This window comes from Solanum verrucosum, unplaced genomic scaffold (genome assembly GCF_900185275.1).
Source record: "Solanum verrucosum unplaced genomic scaffold, falcon-dt-bn FXZP01000524.1, whole genome shotgun sequence".
In the NCBI taxonomy this organism is placed as follows: domain Eukaryota; kingdom Viridiplantae; phylum Streptophyta; class Magnoliopsida; order Solanales; family Solanaceae; genus Solanum; species Solanum verrucosum.
This window is the reverse complement of record NW_026020576.1, coordinates 116,993-135,346: the sequence shown is the minus strand read 5'-3', so window position 1 is coordinate 135,346 and position 18,354 is coordinate 116,993. Positions and strand designations below refer to the sequence as shown.

At 30.5% G+C, this 18,354-nt stretch overlaps 1 protein-coding gene across 1 annotated transcript; it reads right to left on the bottom strand.

The window, feature by feature from the left end:
* Positions 1-3,211: 3,211 nt before the first annotated feature.
* Positions 3,212-3,545, bottom strand: LOC125811258 (probable small nuclear ribonucleoprotein G). The gene has a single exon (XM_049490760.1). It carries the CDS (start codon positions 3,491-3,493, stop codon positions 3,212-3,214), a length of 282 nt encoding a protein of 93 aa, XP_049346717.1. The 5' UTR covers positions 3,494-3,545.
* Positions 3,546-18,354: the final 14,809 nt, after the last annotated feature.

Here is an 18,354-nt window from a genome sequence, read left to right as displayed (position 1 = left end):
GTAAATAAGTAAAACAAAAGGTAAATGTTTATATAGGAGTAACTATTTTGAAGCAAACTTCTTGACAATCTCAATCACATAAATAACATTTTCTAAAAAATTATCTTATGTCTTGAGCATCAACAAAACAACTTGTGACAATTCTCTGACTCATGAGAAGTTCAATATTGAAAAATATATTCAAAAGCATATATCTGCATCATAGGAGAAATTGTTAACAAAAACAAATGAATTTAAACTACTTCACATTAGCTTCATATATTGGAATATTACATACTACTATAGATATTAAGAAAAAAAATAAAAAAAATTATTATATCATCAAAAATTATTTCCCTCAAGCAGTCGAGGTTTTGGAATATATCCTCTTAGAATTGAAAGATTTACTTAATCAAAATAGTGGTACCTCAAATTTCAGTGACCTACAAACTCACTCAACGACAATATCATACAAAAAAGTTTTAAGTGTAAGAAAAAGAAGAGTAGAAGATTAGAAAATTTTTGTGGTGAAAAATGAGAGGAAATCCCTCTATTTATAGCAAATTAAATGTAGTATTAACAAGGTCTTATTGTGCCTTGTCTGAAAAATCACGACCCTTTGAAAAAATCGCAACTCATTTGAAAAGTCGCAATCCTTTGTAAAGTCACAACTTATCGAGAAAGTCACAACCTTTTGAAAAAAATCACAACTCATCAAAAAAGTCACAACCCTTTAGAAAAAAACAGATTGACCATAAAACAAGTTTCGGACCTGGTGGAATCATCAAGTAGCCAATCCAAGGTCATCTTGACCAAATGTTGATTGTGATCTACTCTAAACTTTCCAAAATACTAGAATCATCTAATGATCCAAATCACTTCTGAGTGCCTGGGGATCCGTGCAAACCACCCAACTAAGTCAAAAATCATCCTTTGGACCTAACAGATCTGTCAAAACTTGAATCTGACCTCATTAATCCAAAATTTTGACTTTGGTTAAACTTCCAAAACTGAAAATCTTCCTCGAAACACATCCGATTACCTCGGAAATCTTGCCACATATCCTTGCAAGTCATAAATGACATATAAAAGCTACAAAAAGGGTCAAAATGTCACAACTCATCAGAAAAGTCACAACCATTCAAAAAAGTCACAATTCACCGGAAAAGTCACAATTCACCGGAAAAGTCACAACCTTTCAAGAGAACATACATATGCTATTCAAATACATATAGATGGGGGTTTTAAGTAGGGGTGTTATAATAATTTAACATTCATGTTATGAGTTCATGCTTTTAAGATAGTATAAAAGATAAATGGTTAATTTTTGACAAAGACTAAAACTATTTATTGTTTTTACAAACTTACAAGACTAAAATTGTTTCATGAATATTTAAGAGATTATTTTGAACCTATTTTTAAAAGTAAGGGACCATATTAGTTATTTTCTCAGAAAATTATCACACTAACTCCTCTAGTTTCTTGTATGTAGAATCGATTCACGTTTTTTGTGTATTCAGATTATGTACCCCACATTTTGTTCTAAATCTCTTTCCGTTCGTGACTAGTTGATTGCACTAGAGATTTGAAGACTTCGTGAGTCCTTATACATTCGATGACGATGTCACTTTTATAGCTTTATGTCATTTCAATTTCAGACTTTGTATGTGATGTATGAGTTACGTCTCAATCACTTTCCTTATGATGTATTAGATGGCTTATTGAGACAAATGTTAGACTTCTGCTTTGATTCAAAAACTCGTTTATATGAAATGTTATCTTTTAAACTCTTTAAATTATATTATCTTGTATGATGTATGCTAAATGGCTTGTGTAGGGCCTCTCGGGGTCCTATACGCCATGTCACGTCTAGGGTGTACTTTGGATCGTGACAAACAATAACAAACATCTACATATAATGTTGATTGTCAAGATTCAGATTTAAAATTTGGATATGCAAACATGTATTGAGAGGATGAAGGAAGAGAGAAAGACGGTGGAGGTGGGTGAAGAACGTTGCGGTAGAGGTGAAAGTTTCAGTCAAGTAATGGGATTGGGAGAAAGAGACCCTAATGTGAGAGAAATAATTTGAATAGTTAATGGACCATTAATTAAAGAGTTTAAATTTTAAGATAATTATTCAATACCATATTTGAGGGATTTGTGTATCTGATTAAATCTTTTAAAATATATGGTATAAATATTAAAAGTGGTAATATATGTAATTATTTTAAACTAAAGGTAAAATAAGTATATATAATAGTAATGTATGTCTAGTTCTGTAATTTTTTCTTAACAATAATATACCAAATCAAACACCTTTATTTGTTTGTTTTAATTCATGAAATTGTCTTTGTTGACTCTTCATCTGCCAAGATTCAACTCGAGAATAAATCTAAGTATAGGAACGGCCTAATCAAAATGGAAGAATTACGTCAAACTTTACTTAACTATATAAATACATCATTACAATCAGATACATATTTGTCCGATATACATTATTTGTTCGATTTCCACTACACACCTATACTTCACGATGATCCTATTACCCCCTTGAACTATTTTAAAATGGAATTAATGTCACCCTATATGCTGAGGTGGCAAAGAAAGTGTATTCACTTTCTCAAAGAGAGTGAGAAGACACTTTTTTTAATTAAAACTTTAACTTTACAAGTAATTTCCCCTTTTCATATTAAATTTCTAATTTTTTAAAAAAAATTATGTTATCTTTTACTTCTATTTATCTTTTCTTTTTAATTTTTTTTGTCTTCTTTCTTTTTCTCTTCAACACTTCTCCGAAAAATGCCATAAATTTATTTCATTATTTAGCTATCACTAATCGTATCTTTTTCCTCTCTTTTTTTTCAGAATAAATTGGATCTCCTTCTTTTAATCATAAACTTCAATTTTTCATTCTCACATACTAAGTTTATTGTTGCCATGTTGCTATTTTCACCTTCTTTTTTTCAGATCTATCATAGTACGTGTTGTTATTGAATTTTGAGTAATAGTAAATTAAGAAATATTTAAAAGTGAGATGGATAGATTAATTTCTAAAACACTAAAAATAAATTTTCGATGACAGTGATCATAACAACGAGATTAAAAATATAAAATAATTTTTTATACTTCAAATCACGAATTCACTTTGAATTTGCCATCATATCCAACTCCAATATGCCATCTACATTTCGAAAACTAATTGACCACACGAACATATCAATGTTGTCATCTAATTTTTAAAATTTTTTTTTGCTGAACAGAGATATCGATGATTTTTCATTGCAACCGGTTCCAGAGCTTCAATTGTCACCACGCTATTACCCCGAATTACTACCATGCCAATCTCATTCTTATCGTTTCCATTGACCTCAACAGTATTGTCGATAACCAAATTCATGAACTGATCGAACCCACGAAGAGTCCCCACAACTTGGCGGTTGACATTCAACTTGATTTGAAGCTGCTTGTCCATATACTTTTTGAGATCTGGAGGCTGACCTGATCTGCTCATCGTTTTTTTGTCTTTTTGTCTTTTGAGAGAGAAGCAATGGAGGAGCTGAAAAATTTTCGATGCTCGGTTCTAGGTTTCATATCAATGGAGAAAAAGTTGGTGTCAAAGAAAAGTCAAAAGAGGATTAAAAAACAAAAGAGAAAAAGAGAAAGGAAAATATAAAATAAAGACAAAGAATAATAACTTTTTTACTAAAAAAATAATAATATATGATGTGGCAGGCGAATGTACCTCACTCCTTAACATAAATTTGGGTATGACGTTTTAAGGGGGTATATATTTCATTTTAAAAATGTTCAAGGGGGTAAGAAGATACCCGTGAAGTTAGTGTGTTGTTGGGATTTCAGGTATAGATTGGGGGGGGGGGGAGGGTGGGGGGTTAGACCATCTTCTCTAAACTAAAGGTAAAAATAAGTATATATATATATGGTAGTAATGTATGTCTAGTTAAGTAATATTTTCTTAATAATAATATACCAAATCAAACACCTTTATTTCTTTGTTTTCATTCATGAATTTGTCATTGCAAGATTTGACTCTTCATCTGCCAACATTCAATTCGAGAATAGATCTAAGTATAGGAACGACATAATCAAAATGGAAGAATTACGTCAAGCTTTACTTAGGAGAACAAATACAACATTACACTCAAAAATAAATTTGTCCGATATACATTATTTGTCGAAAATACATGCTATAAAACTAAGATACATGATAAAAACTTCATTATTCTTACATCTAATTTCATTACTATGAAGAAGATTTACATTATATTACTCTTAAATCTAATTTCATTACTATTGAGAAAATATACATATATGTTTCTGACATACAATAACAACATTAAGATACATGTCAACAAAATCATCAATCGTAAATCTAACATTATTAATCTTAAAAAGATACTGCGAAGAAGTGATTTTGTTATTTTAGAAAAATTTGTTAGAGTTGATATAGAAAGGATGTTGTAAATCTGTTTGAATTATTAAATATTCATCAATTACTCATTTAATTAAGGAAATAAATTACGTTCCTTTAATTCAAACTAATAAATCGTGTATCTCGACTTTTAAAAATGACGAATACATGTATCTGGCGAATAATGATACATGTATTCAAAAATTGAAATACGGTATAGAAAGTAATATTCCAAACTATCGTGGATCTTAGTAATTATGACCTAATCTAGTGGGATTTATGTAGTTTGCCCTATTATTAATGTGTTGTACCTTAACAAGAATCATCCGATTTTGTGAATGGTCAGCCATTAAAGTAGTTTGAGAAACAACAAAATCAAACAATGTAAAACCTAATTTGTAAAAAAAAAAATTAAAAAAAATTGAACTTTACACCTTTAATAAAAATCATCCGATTTTGTGAATGATCAGCTATTAAAGTAGCTTGAGACACAACAAAATCAAACAACATAAAACGGTAAAAGCTGATTTGTAAAACTCATTAAAATTGATCTTTACAACAATATGAACTCTATCTCAGATACATGAAAGGGATGGAAACCAAGATACGAAAATAATGAAACAATAGTAACAAACCTCTATGTATAATGTTGATTGTCAGATTCAAATTTGAAATTTAGATATGCAAACATGTATTGAGAGGATGAAGGAAGAGAGAAAGATGGTGGATGTGGGTGAAGGACGTGGGGGTGGGTGTGAAAGTTTCAGTCGGGTAATGAGATTGAGAGAAGGAAACCCTGATGTGAGAGAAGTAATTTGAATAGTTAATGGACCATTAATTAAGGAGTTCAAATATTAAGATATTTATTCAATACCATATTTGAGAGATTTGTGTATCTGATCAAATTTTTTAAAATATATGGTATAAATATTAAAAGTAGTAATATGTGTAATTATTTTAAACTAAAGGTAAAATAAGTATATATGATAGTAATGTATGTCTAGTTAAGTAATTTTCCTTAACAATTATATACCAAATCAAATACCTTTATTTGTTTATTTTCATTCATGAATTTTTCATTGCAGGGTTTGACTCTTTATTTGTCAACATTCAAGTCGAGAATAGATCTAAGTATAGGAATGACCTAATCAAAATTGAAGAATTACGTCAAGCTTTACTTAACATAACAGATACACCATTATACTCAGATATACATCAAGTGCAACAATAGCGATATACATTATTTGTCCGAGATACATGCTATAAAACTATATATGATAAAAACGTCGATACTCTTGCATCTAATTTCATTACTATTAAGAAGATATACATTATACTACTCTTAAATCTAAATTCATTACTATTAAGAAAATATACATCATATACATTTCTGAGATACAATAACAACATTAAGATAGATGCCAACAAAATCATCAATCGTAAATCTAAGATCATTAATCTTAAAAAGATACTGCGAAGAAGATGACGTTTACAATTAGAGAATTATTATGATTTCGTTATTTTAGGAAAATTTGTTAGAGTTGATACGGAAAGGATGTGTAAATTTGTTTGAATTATTAATTATTCATCAATTACTCCTTTAATTAAGGTAATAATTTACGCCCCTTTAATTCAAACTAATAAATCATGTATCTCAACTTTTAAAAATGACGAATACATGTATCTGGCAAGTAATGATACATGTATCCAAAAATTAAAATATGGTATAGAAAGTAATATTTCAAACAATCATAAATCTTAGTAATTAGGAGCTAAACTAGTGAGATTTGTATAATTTGCCTTAATACAATTCTAATTCTGATAGCAATTGTGGGAATAGAGGGCAGCCCATGTACCAAGTTAAATTGGGGGGGGGGGGGGGGGGGGGGAGAGTGCGCAAATATCCGCTTTAGGGTCACCATTTAACTAATGATCGTAGTATAATTATTATTTTTTTAACTTTTTTTATCCGGTTTGAAAATAATTCAAGCATACGAGAGTGAGGTTGAAAATTCACGTAAAGCATATATAAAAATTTCATTAAATCTTAGTCATGTGTATTTGAATTTATTTTGTCGAAATAATTTTTGTGTTCTTCGAATTTTAATAATCCAACACATAAACCTATCGAGAATAAAATATCAAACTCTGCATAGATCATACCACAAACCTATGGAATCGATGCTAAATGAACTGTAAATTCTCAATTCATCTGTGTGCACCTGAATTTTTTTGTTAAAACAAAATAAATTTATTTTTCAAATTTCAACACCCAAATATCCTAAATAAGCTTAAATTTAAAACATAAATATCATGTATCATAAAGAACAAATTGCAATCATCGATTTATCAACATAACAATTCTAATAAATTCAATCAGTAATTTTTAATTTTTTTCATGTATGTCTGCACTATGTCAAATTTGAGTGTAACAAAGATTATAAATGGCTAAACTTTTACGTGTGTGTGCCTGAACATTTAAACAAAAATATAAGAAGCAAAAAAAAAAAAGAACCAATGTGTTTTTGCCTGAAAATTGGTGGGAAAAAAACCATTGAATGAAAATATTAATTAAATAAAGTGACCCAAAGAGGGCACTTCATGACATTTTCACCAACTAAATATGTGGATACTGAATAGTCACTAAGAATGAACATGGTATGATACAGTAGTAAGAATATGATAGTTTCAATAATTTTTATTTTTTTTGTAAAAGACTATTATTACCATATAAATTAATATGGTATGGTGTGATAATTTCAAGTTTGATTTTGATATTTTTTATGCGTTAAATTGGTAATCATAATTTATTTGATTTTGATTTACATAGACTTAATAATAGAGAATTATGACTTTAAATTTTCAAGAAACATCATAATTATGTCATATTAACACTTTACACAAGTAGAAATATTCGAAAGAAAATATACAAGTTTTTCTTCGTTAATCAATTACACAAAAAAAAATATTTTGATCAAATAGAGTAGTCAAAATTTCAATGTATAAAAAAATTACTCCCTTCATTCATATTTACTTGTCCATGTTTGGCTTCGCATAACCCTTAAGAGGCAAAAATAAAATGTTAATTTTATTATATTACATCTAATTATTATAACAAAAAAGTTGCTTGAATAACAAAACACTCCTCATCTCTAATTCTATTGTGGGTTTGAGTCATCAGAGACAAAAAGTGTGAGAGCTCCAAGGATCCCGCTTGACCACAAAGTTTGTTTTACTTTATTTGAAAATCAACATTTGATCTTGAATTTTTCAAATTTCACTTTTTTTTTTCATTTTACATCTATTTCTTTTTAATTTTATCCTAATATTTTTATTTCTATAAAAGTGATTCCATTTAAATTTCATGGTCAGAATAGAGTAGTCAAAATTTTAATGTATAAAAAAATTACTCCCTCCATCTATATTCACTTGTCCATATTTGACTTGACATAACCCTTAAGAAGTAAAAAATTAAATGTTAATTTTACTATATCACAACTAATAAGTTGTTTGGATAATAAACACTCATCATCTCTAATTCTATTGTGGGTTCTAGTCATCAAGGAGAAAAAAGTGTGAGAAATCCTAGGAACCCGTTTGATCACTGAGGTTTTTTTTTACTTTACATTTGAAATTAGCATTTGATCATGAAATTTTCAAAATTCACCTTTTTTTTTTTCACTTTACCATATCTTTTTTCTTTTTTAATTTTATCCTAATATTTTTATTTCTATAAAAGCGATTTCATTTAAATTGTATTTCATTTTTAAAGGAAAAGTACATTGAAACAACTAGATATTATTTGTAAAAATTTATGATTAAACACATTCCATCCTCAACTTCAAATTTAAAATTTTCAAATAAAGTGACAAAATAATTGTAATAGTAAGTAGTAGCTTATATATTCACGACTCTGTATGATGATCTATTTTGTTGTAAAAAAATATAATAAAAAACAATTCAAACTTCAAAATTTCAAATAAAAAAAATATCTAATTATTATTGTCAAACGTCACTAAATACCATATTATTAAAATTATGCTATTAAAATTTTCAATTTCATCATGAAATTCAACATTCAATATCCACTCCTAATAGTCAGTGTCCAACTCTAGAGATCTTCGGAGTAGTGAAAACTTTTATGAATAGGTTGTACTCCTTCTGGTCCATATTAAGTAAATTAGTGAAATATGATAACCTCTTGAGTAATATATTTAAGGAAAATAAGTTATTTTCTATTATTATCCTTTTGATTATTCCTAAATAATTCTCCTATAAAATATAAGGTAGACAAGAACTTCATTAAAGAAAAGAACGAATATAAAAAGAAAGTTCCAACAATTGATCTTTTGAATTTTGAAAAAATTCACATACTTTGAACTATAAAAAAAAGTCTTAATAATTTACATAGGGATCATTTGGTTGTATAAGCATAATGCTAAACAAAATGTATTAATAATACTTGCTTTAGTAATGCTTGCATAATTTCTTATGAATTGCTTGATTTGGTGTATTAAAATAGCATGTATTGTATAATGTTTTAAAAAAATATTTACTTACAAAGATACCCACAAATATGATGAAAAAGATATTAAAAAAAAGTTTTGATGTATACATTAAATTCCACTACATTACTAACACCATAAATTTGTGTGTATTAGTAATTCACTCCTCGTTCATCAATACACAATAAAGTGTATAAAGTTTAAAAAGTGTACCAAACAAAATATTACTAATACACAAAAATAATATATGTTCTATCCGTCTCAATTTATGTGACACTTTTTAAATTTTGAGATTCAAACAAATCTATCTTTGACCGTAAATTTTTCATATATCTTTTGAATATTTTGAATTGTCAATTATTGTGACTTATAATACTTTTTACATAATTTACAAATAAATAAATAAATAAATTTAAAAAAACCTGAAGATTTCATACGCAAATTTTCGATCAAACTTAAACTGTCTGACTATCAAAAAATGAAAAATATCACATAAATTAAGATAGATAAAATACATTATTTCTTTTAATACACACTACTGAACGATGAAAGTAGTGTACTTGTCACTTCCCATTAAAGAGATTGAGAATTAAATAGTGTGGGTAGCAAATTGCGAGCTTTGGAGCAACAAAATCAGAAGGCTATTGTTGTCTGCCAGGTGCAGGCCACCACTCCATGTATTCAATTTTGCTGTTAGATAAAGATATTTGTCCTTGGAAAGTGGAAACTTCAAGTTCTAGAATATCCCCTACTCTCTCCAAGGTTCTTTTCTTTTTCCTCTTTTGCTTCATTGCAAAGTTGTTTTGGGTATCTACCAAGGTAAACCCCACACTATTTCTTCCTTCATTCTCTATACATTTATGGAATCTTTGCTTACCCACATTACTTTATATAGGATAGTGTGTATAAAAGTACATATGTTAAATTATTCCAAAATAAAATTTTCTTTGATCACTATATACCATTCCCTTTCTTGTTAATTATCATTAAATAATTTTTATATTATAGCTCCATCGTAACTACCATGAGAAGCAAATTAAACAATAATACATTTGGTGTAATTTTACAAGTAAGATTTGAAGAGGATAAGACATATACGAACCTTATCCCTATCTTTATGAAATAGAGAGCTTGTTTTCGATAGATCCTCATCCCAAAAAAATAATTTTGAAACAAAACTACATGACAACAAATAACAAGATAAAAAGCAAATGAAACAACATGTAGTAATTCACATTAAAAAATAAGACTCTGATTACTAACTAGCTCCTCATCTTTCCCACATAGAGCATGTCAATACAACGTAACAATATTGGTATTACTATCACTTTGTAGAACTTACTTTTAAACTTTAGTGATACATTCTTATCACATAGTACAAAAATAAAGTCTCTATGTTATCTATCCCCTTCCAATACGGTTATCAGTGTTATTTAGGGTGTCAAAATGAGCCCAAAATAGGTAATCCATACAATCCGCTCAAAATCTTATGGGTTGAGCTCAAAATAATTTGAATTGAATCAATATCAACTCATTCAAGCCTTAATCCATTTTGATGATTCTTCAACTGAGCCTAATTTAATCTTCAATTTCAACCCATTTTAAAATTCTTTATTTGCATTGATGTAATGTATGTTACCATATTGAAGGTGTGAATTGTTTGCGTCAAATAAAAATTAAAGTAAAAAAAATCATCAAAATCCTCCTCACACCCAACCATCCACGTCTCTTCTTCTTCTTCTTCTTCACTCTCCACACATTATCCCTCTTCTTCTTCATTCTTTATTTTTCATCACAATTTTATATTTTTCATCACAACATCAAAGTGTGAGACAACGAAGTAACATCGAAAAATCTCCCTCCGACCAACGGCGCCATCGCCGGTGAATCTTCAAATATTTTTGGAACATAAAGACATTTATTAAACCTAATGCAAGCTTTGCTTTCCTCCATTTATTCCTCACTTTTAATCTTGATTTTCTTCAAAAACTTAGAAAGAAGAACAAGAAATCTAGCCGAAATCATAAAGAATTAAACTTTAATTCAATGGAGTTGATGAGAAAATCAAGATTCCTTTGTAAAAAAATAAAAATATGATACTTTGTATATATTGAGATTTTTGATAATGGTGGGTGGTGATATTTGGTGTGAGTGACGCAGAAAAAGAAGAATTGAACGTGATATAATGATAGTGAAGAACAAAGAATCGATAATGAAGGTGGTCATACATGATTTTTTGGTGAAATGAGAGATGAAGTGAGTGAGATTTAGTGATGAATAAGATATAATTGCTCCATAAGCGACTCCGCGCATGGGAATCAATGATGTTTTGACCGTATTGAGGTGGGTCTTACTTAGATTGTGACTCAACCCCAACTTTGTTGTTGCAATCTTGGTCATGATGTTGGCCTCTACACCTATGTTGACCACAACACGAGAGGATCATCCATTGATTGTGATATGTACATACTGTGCGTTGTATTTTTTCAGCTTCTATGACTACTTTGTGATAGCTTCGCATAGTCTAATCATGCCCAACTACGTTATGCGTGAACCTTGCCTTAGTTCTTGTGCATATTTTTCCTTTCATTTCCATAATATGGAACCAAGGTTCTTCAGTTCAAGACATTTTATATAGCCATGTGGCCCACCACATATGAAACAATCATTTTCCTTTGTAGTTTGAGTCTTCCTCTCAGTATCACTTTCTCGTCTAAACTTCTTGCCATTAGACATAGGATTTATAGTTCTTCGAATGTGGCTGCAGCTCCCTGCTTTTCCCGCAATCTCCCCAATCTTGGTGATGACTATCCCTAACCTAAGTCATGACTACCTCTCATCTTCTCTATCTGCCTCTATCATGCCTAATGTCTGTCAAAGTTTCAGCCTGCGTGATGACTTTATCAATAGTCCTAACTTGTTGACATTCCTACTCCAACTTGTCTCAAATTTTTATCATATCAATGAAGTGGAACAACACATCTTCATCCTTGAGATTGAGAATCTGAATAGTGATGGTGGTGAACTCCTTCACATATGCTTGTATGCTGCCTGTCTGCTTCAACTTCTTAAACTTGTGTTTCACCTCATAGATGATGTTGTTGGGATAGAAGACCAGACAGAGAGGGGACTCTTTCATACCTGCTAACTCCTAGGATGAGAAGTAGGTCCCTTGTTTTTGGCAGGAAGAGTTCCAGCCTCTTAAACTGGACTTGAAATTGATCCCATGTGTTGATGGTGTAAAACCCTGTCACAACCCAGACCGTTGTGATTGACACCCACACTAACTCTCTGGTGGGAGAACCACTACTACAACTCAAACCAAAACTAAGGCATTTAAGTTACGAAAACAAGTTAAATACTAAGGAAATATATAGGGAGTTCCCATAAACTCCAATAAAAGTCTAACAACGAACTAAACAATGCGGAAGAAACAACCTAGAACCTGAAAGTCAATGTACCAAAACATCTAACAACGAACCAAGTCTAAACAAGAAAGGATACAACCCCATACTAATGAACTAACTAAAACAAATGTCTAAGTTCGAAAATGGTGGGCATAGACGAAAGAGAACCCATGGTAGCCTGGAAGAATTGACTTACCCTTGAATTCAAACGATCACTGATCTCCTAAGCGAGGTATGTCAGTAGCCGCTTGAAGATGCCCTGTACTCAACAAAAATATGAGCAAGTGCAGTATCGGTACACAACCACAGTGTACTGGTAGGGTCACACGGCTATCCCACTAAGTGCAACATAAGCAAGTCAAGACAATATTATAATCACATGCATATATATCAACATATACAGTATCATCAACATTACGAACAACGAACAACTTCACATTTATATCAAATCATTGGTCCTCTCATGGAGCCCGAACCCAAACCCAAACAGTTAACATACCAGAATGTGGTATCCTATCCCATAATTATGCCAGAACGTGGCAACCGATCCCATAGTTATGGCGGAACATGGCAACCGATTCAAGTTAGTTATGCTGGACGTGACAACCGATCCAAGTTAGTTATGCCGGAACGTGGCAACCGATCCATTCAACACACCACAATCACAATCACAAGTATATCATCAAGATCATACATTTAAATCATGATTTCATGAAAATCATCATTCATCTATTTCATTTACAACAAGTGTGATCAGCATTGCAATATTCATATATATACAAGTATCATAATGAAGCAAAAGCAAACATACATCACACAATCATAGAATCACAACCATCACCTACCTCGAAACAAGCTTGAAACCCTAAGAAACTTGATCCTTCCCCTTTCGGATTCGTTTAGCTTGTTCTTAGTTTACAAACAATCAATATAATATGAGAATCAATAAACAATCACTAATTACCCGAATCACTAACAATTTTATGAACCCTAGATCATACCCATGATCCAAATTATTCAATTTAGGGTTGTTTCCACCATAGAATCAATAACAAAACCATCTCCCATCAATATTCACCCATTTTATTACGTTATACAGATCGAAAAATGGATTCAGGGAGTGAAAAGCTTACCTTTAGCCTCAAGAATGGTGAAAAATGAGTAGGAATCACCTGGGCTTCGTTCCTTAGCTCTAAAAGTTGAAAAGTGCATAATGAGGTTGTTTAGGAGTTTATTAACGACTTAATTCGCGTCGAGTCCGCCACAGCGGCCGTCACCCCGCTGTAGCGGCCCCGTCAAAGCGGCAAAACCCAGCGCCAAAGCGGGTTACGTGAGACAGAGAGCTAATTAAGGAATTCCAAAATTCTCATTTCACAACACGCCTCTAACCCACGACGCTCAGAAAATACTTTTTACGCTAATATCGATTCTGAGAGTTCTACCCACCTGAATTCAATTTCGTAAAGTCGTACGGATTCTTTAACGAGTTATATACTACTCATGTAATCAAAACCATAATTGATTCACCCGATTGTTACCATATTTCCTTACACCTCAAAGACTTCGATTTCGTCCAAATCTGGACAAGGTTGGAAAAATCCAAATACTACGAAAAAGTTTTCAGACCCCAAATTTTCCCCCGTTAGCATTTCTATAACAACCGGAACAGGTCGTTACAAGCCTCTTCCCCATTTTCAACTCTTTTCATTTCCACCATAACATGACTATCTCTGAGAGGTACAACACGACAATGTTGATTTTGTTCTCGCTGCTCTTTACTTTATTACACTTGAAGTAATTCTCCATATGAAAAATGAAATTCTCTACCTCTTGCGCGTTACACGTGCTTTTGAACATTGATTGCTTGGAAGCCTCAATCTTAGCCCCATGTCTTTGTTAGATGTCACATACCTTCCAACTTCAATTTCTCCCTTGACCACTACCATCTCGACTTTCATGGGTTCGATTGTGCGTAATGCATTCATAAGTCGATACTCAAAGAAGTGATGGTTTTCTTCATCTCCAATTTTGCATACTTACGCTCCTATAATTCTTTTCGATTGTTGTCATTCTCCTCAAGGGTGAATCCTCAATAGCCTTAAACTTTTCATCGACCCCGTTTAAGTGTCTGCCTAAAATCTCCACAACCTTCCCGTGTCAACCCTTGCGCGCAATCCACTCCATTTCAAGCATAACGTCTATAGGATGCTCCCCACGTTCATCATCACATTCCTCAGTGGGCGAAGGTGAGTGAGATGTTAACGCTTTGCATGGTGTAGGGTCATACAATAATTCCTCATCTTAAGATTCTTCCTCCCTTTTTGGTTCTTCATTCCACCTACTTCCTAATGTTGGCGGTGCGAACAATATTAATGTCTCCCTCATTTGCCATTTTCCCAGTATCAATCTTTGCTCTGATACCACTTTATCAATGACTTAGACTTTTACTAAAAACATTGTGCAGCACTTGACAACTTGCTCTCAAGTCGTTCACAATCTTGCAAGCTCAAGTAAGCTTTTTAATATTAGATCGCTAAGAGAATGAAGAAAGGCACAATAGAATTTCTTAAGAAGGTTTTTTGTGTTGCTCAAAGAGTTGGAAGATTTGCTTGATTCTTGTTTGGTTGTGCTATAGATAAATGTCTCTCTATTTATACTACACATCTAGGGCCTAAGATGTAAATATTAATTGCTATACAAGTCCCTACATATTTACATATAAGCCCTCATTCTAGAATTTTCTACATAGCTAGAATATTACTAGAATCTTCCATGCAAATCCATGAAATTCTAAAGTCATCCAAGGAATTTTCCATATATCTTTAGCATACTTCACTTAAGGACTATTCTTCTTCCAATGTAAACCTTCCACATGACTAACTTTATGCCATGTAGCGCCTAAGTGACATGATGACGTGACGCTTCATGACATTATATTTAGGTTAATTAATGGGTCGACTCACTATTCGCATGAATGTCTCTATTTTGGAGTGATCTTTAATATTTTCCTTTCAACACATTATGTAATAAAAAAATGACTTAAATTACCCTGAAATAAAACAATAAAAATCATGAGGCAAAAGAAATGTCGGATGCAAAATTCACAAGACACAAGTTATGCTTTACAAGACATAAGTTCAATTTCAGAATATTATGCTTAAAAAGTTCATAATCCACAAGCTATGCCTACATGACAAAAAAAAATTGCAATGCAAAACTAACAAGACACATGTTAATTATGTCTTATAAGGCAATTTAGTTTCAAAACCCACAAAATTATGTCTCTTAAAGAGTCCTCTAAATTTTTGTCTTGTGAAATTAGGTCATAATTAAAAATACTGACTCTCAATTTTCTTATTAAATGAGAAACATAATCAAAAATTAAAAATCACCAATTTTAAATCTTTGCAAAAACTTGTAGCTACTACCCTTGTGAGTTATGGATGTATTAAGGCCAAAAGATATTCTTCTAATTGCAAAATTGAGGGAATAGTTGGCTTTGCCCCATTGCTTAGCTTTTAAGTAAGTATATTTATATTCATAGATTTAAAGATGATGCATCTCACTTGTCATTTTCAAATGCATATGCAAGTAAAGCATTATTCAAATAAAATATTCGAATAAATTAATAAGATTCTTTTGTATTGGAAACAGATAAGAGTTATCTACAGATTTCTACAATGTCATTTTGTTCTGTGTAATGGGGCCATGACTGCCTGTGTATAATTGACTTGTGGCCTTTTTTAGGTTAGAGACAAGCTCAATGACCACCAATTCTCCAAGGGGAAATTTGTATTTTTCAAATATCTCACATATTAATTTAATTAAGTACTAATTTTAAAATATAAAAATAATTTTAAGCTTTATAGAACAAACTAGATGCTAAAATTCAAATTTAACCATCAATCAAGTTTGTGATAAAATGATAAGTACTCTTTTTGGTACTTTAATACTTTTTGACAAAGATAATTGTTCATTCAACTTTTGAATTTAGAATTTTCAATGAAAAATAAAAAAAATACTTACAACTCCATTATAACTATTACATATCACAAAACAAAATTGTTGCAATCAATATTTTATTAAAATGAATAAGCATAAGAAAAGACGTTTTATCTAATATAGAATGAGATAAGAAGTGAGCGTAAAATTAAGTATTTTTGAGTTAGTTGCACTCTAAATACGAAAAATCACCGTACACATTTAAATTCTATGAAAATTTATGGTACACATTTGAAAATTAAAAAAATAAATTCACCAGCTTGATTAATTATTTGGTGTTGTAGTTTTTCTTCCTCAACGTTTTCTTTTAAAAGTGAATAAATCCGAGAATAATAAGAGAAAAAAAATTAATAAACTAAAAATAACAAAAAATAAGAGAATAAAATAAAAGAAAGAAGAAACATTGGTGGGATTGGAAATCAAAACTTGTGAATAAATCCTAAAACTTAAAACTGCATCCTTAAAATATCTCTTTTTTTTTTCTTTTCAGAACACATATTTCTCCAAGTATTTGAAAGTTAACAATTTTTTCATCCTTTTGTTAGATATTATCAAAAAAACTAATGGATCCTACAAAAATATATGTAGTTCACGTGATTATCAACAAAAGTTTCCTACATAATTTCATTATCTGCTATAAAAAACTTTTGACAAAAAGAATATTAAAAATCTTGGACACAAATATTTGCTGAAACAAAAAAATGTTAGGAATGTGTGAGGATATATAATCTGCTATTTTTCACACTTGCAAAGGAAAAGAAGTTGGAGTTTAATTAACTTCATATTTTCAAAGTCAAATTGCAATAAGATCAATAAATTTTTGCGACAATATGATATTAAGGTGATCATAATTCTGATTATGTCTCGCATTCAAGTTTTATGATCTCCATTATTGGAAGTCTCTAACAAACACCGCTTCTAGCACATTCAATTGAGAAAAAAACATATTTTAATTGATAATTTTTTAAATATTAAATCACATGAAAAATAAATGGAAAAAACTGTCAAATTAAAAGATTTTGCATAATGCTAAACTCTATCACCGAAAAAGTTCATGATAATTTTTTTGATTTATCTCGAAATAATGAATACGAATGGGTGACTAGATTTTTGTGGAATTTGTTAATTTTCTGAAAAATTCTAACGGAAGGATGAAAATTGTCAATTTTTAAATACTTGAAGGATGTTTTCTGTCAAAAAATATATTTTAAGAATGTACTATAAGTTTGAAGTATAATTTAAAGTTTGATTTTAACCAAAAACTCAAGTTAAAAGTGACCATTCTTTCAACTTAATTATGTTGAAGTGATAAAAGAATATTCATGCAGCATTCTTGATTGTGTAAAATCATGCGTATAAATTATTTGCTACATACACTACACTTGTTTAAAATAAATTGTATAAAAAAGAATTAATAATTACCTTATGATTTGTTCTTTTCTTCAACTATACAATAATAATTTCATATTAAACAAATTTAGCATAATAATGTCATAGTATCATATAGAACCTTCACAAATAGGGTTGCTCATACATCAATTCAATTCGATTTTTGAAGCTTATTGATTCAATTTATTGTTTATTGGTTTGTACACATGCTAATCAGTTATAAAATTATTAAGATATTGATTATTAATTATTAATTATTATTAATTGTTAGATATACAAAACTGTTATAGAATTATTAAGATATTAATTGACAAGAGAGAGTTGCTCGAATGGTAAACATACTTCACTCAACCCTAAAATTGTGAGTTCACAATCCTAAGATAGTGCGTTCAAGTCACCAAAAGAGCAATGGAAAGCTCCTAATGATGCTTATTTTTTTTCGATTCCATTTTGGTCAAAGTTTTTTTTTTTAATTCTTCACCCGGTGTTTGGAGCCCATATTAGAGCCTTGACTAAATTCAAATCGTGCACTACATGGTCCATTCGGAGATAACTCTCCCAATAAGATTTTTTCCATACCCAGGTTCAAATTCAATACCTCTGAGTAAGAATGAAATATTGTCACCATTGCATCATAACC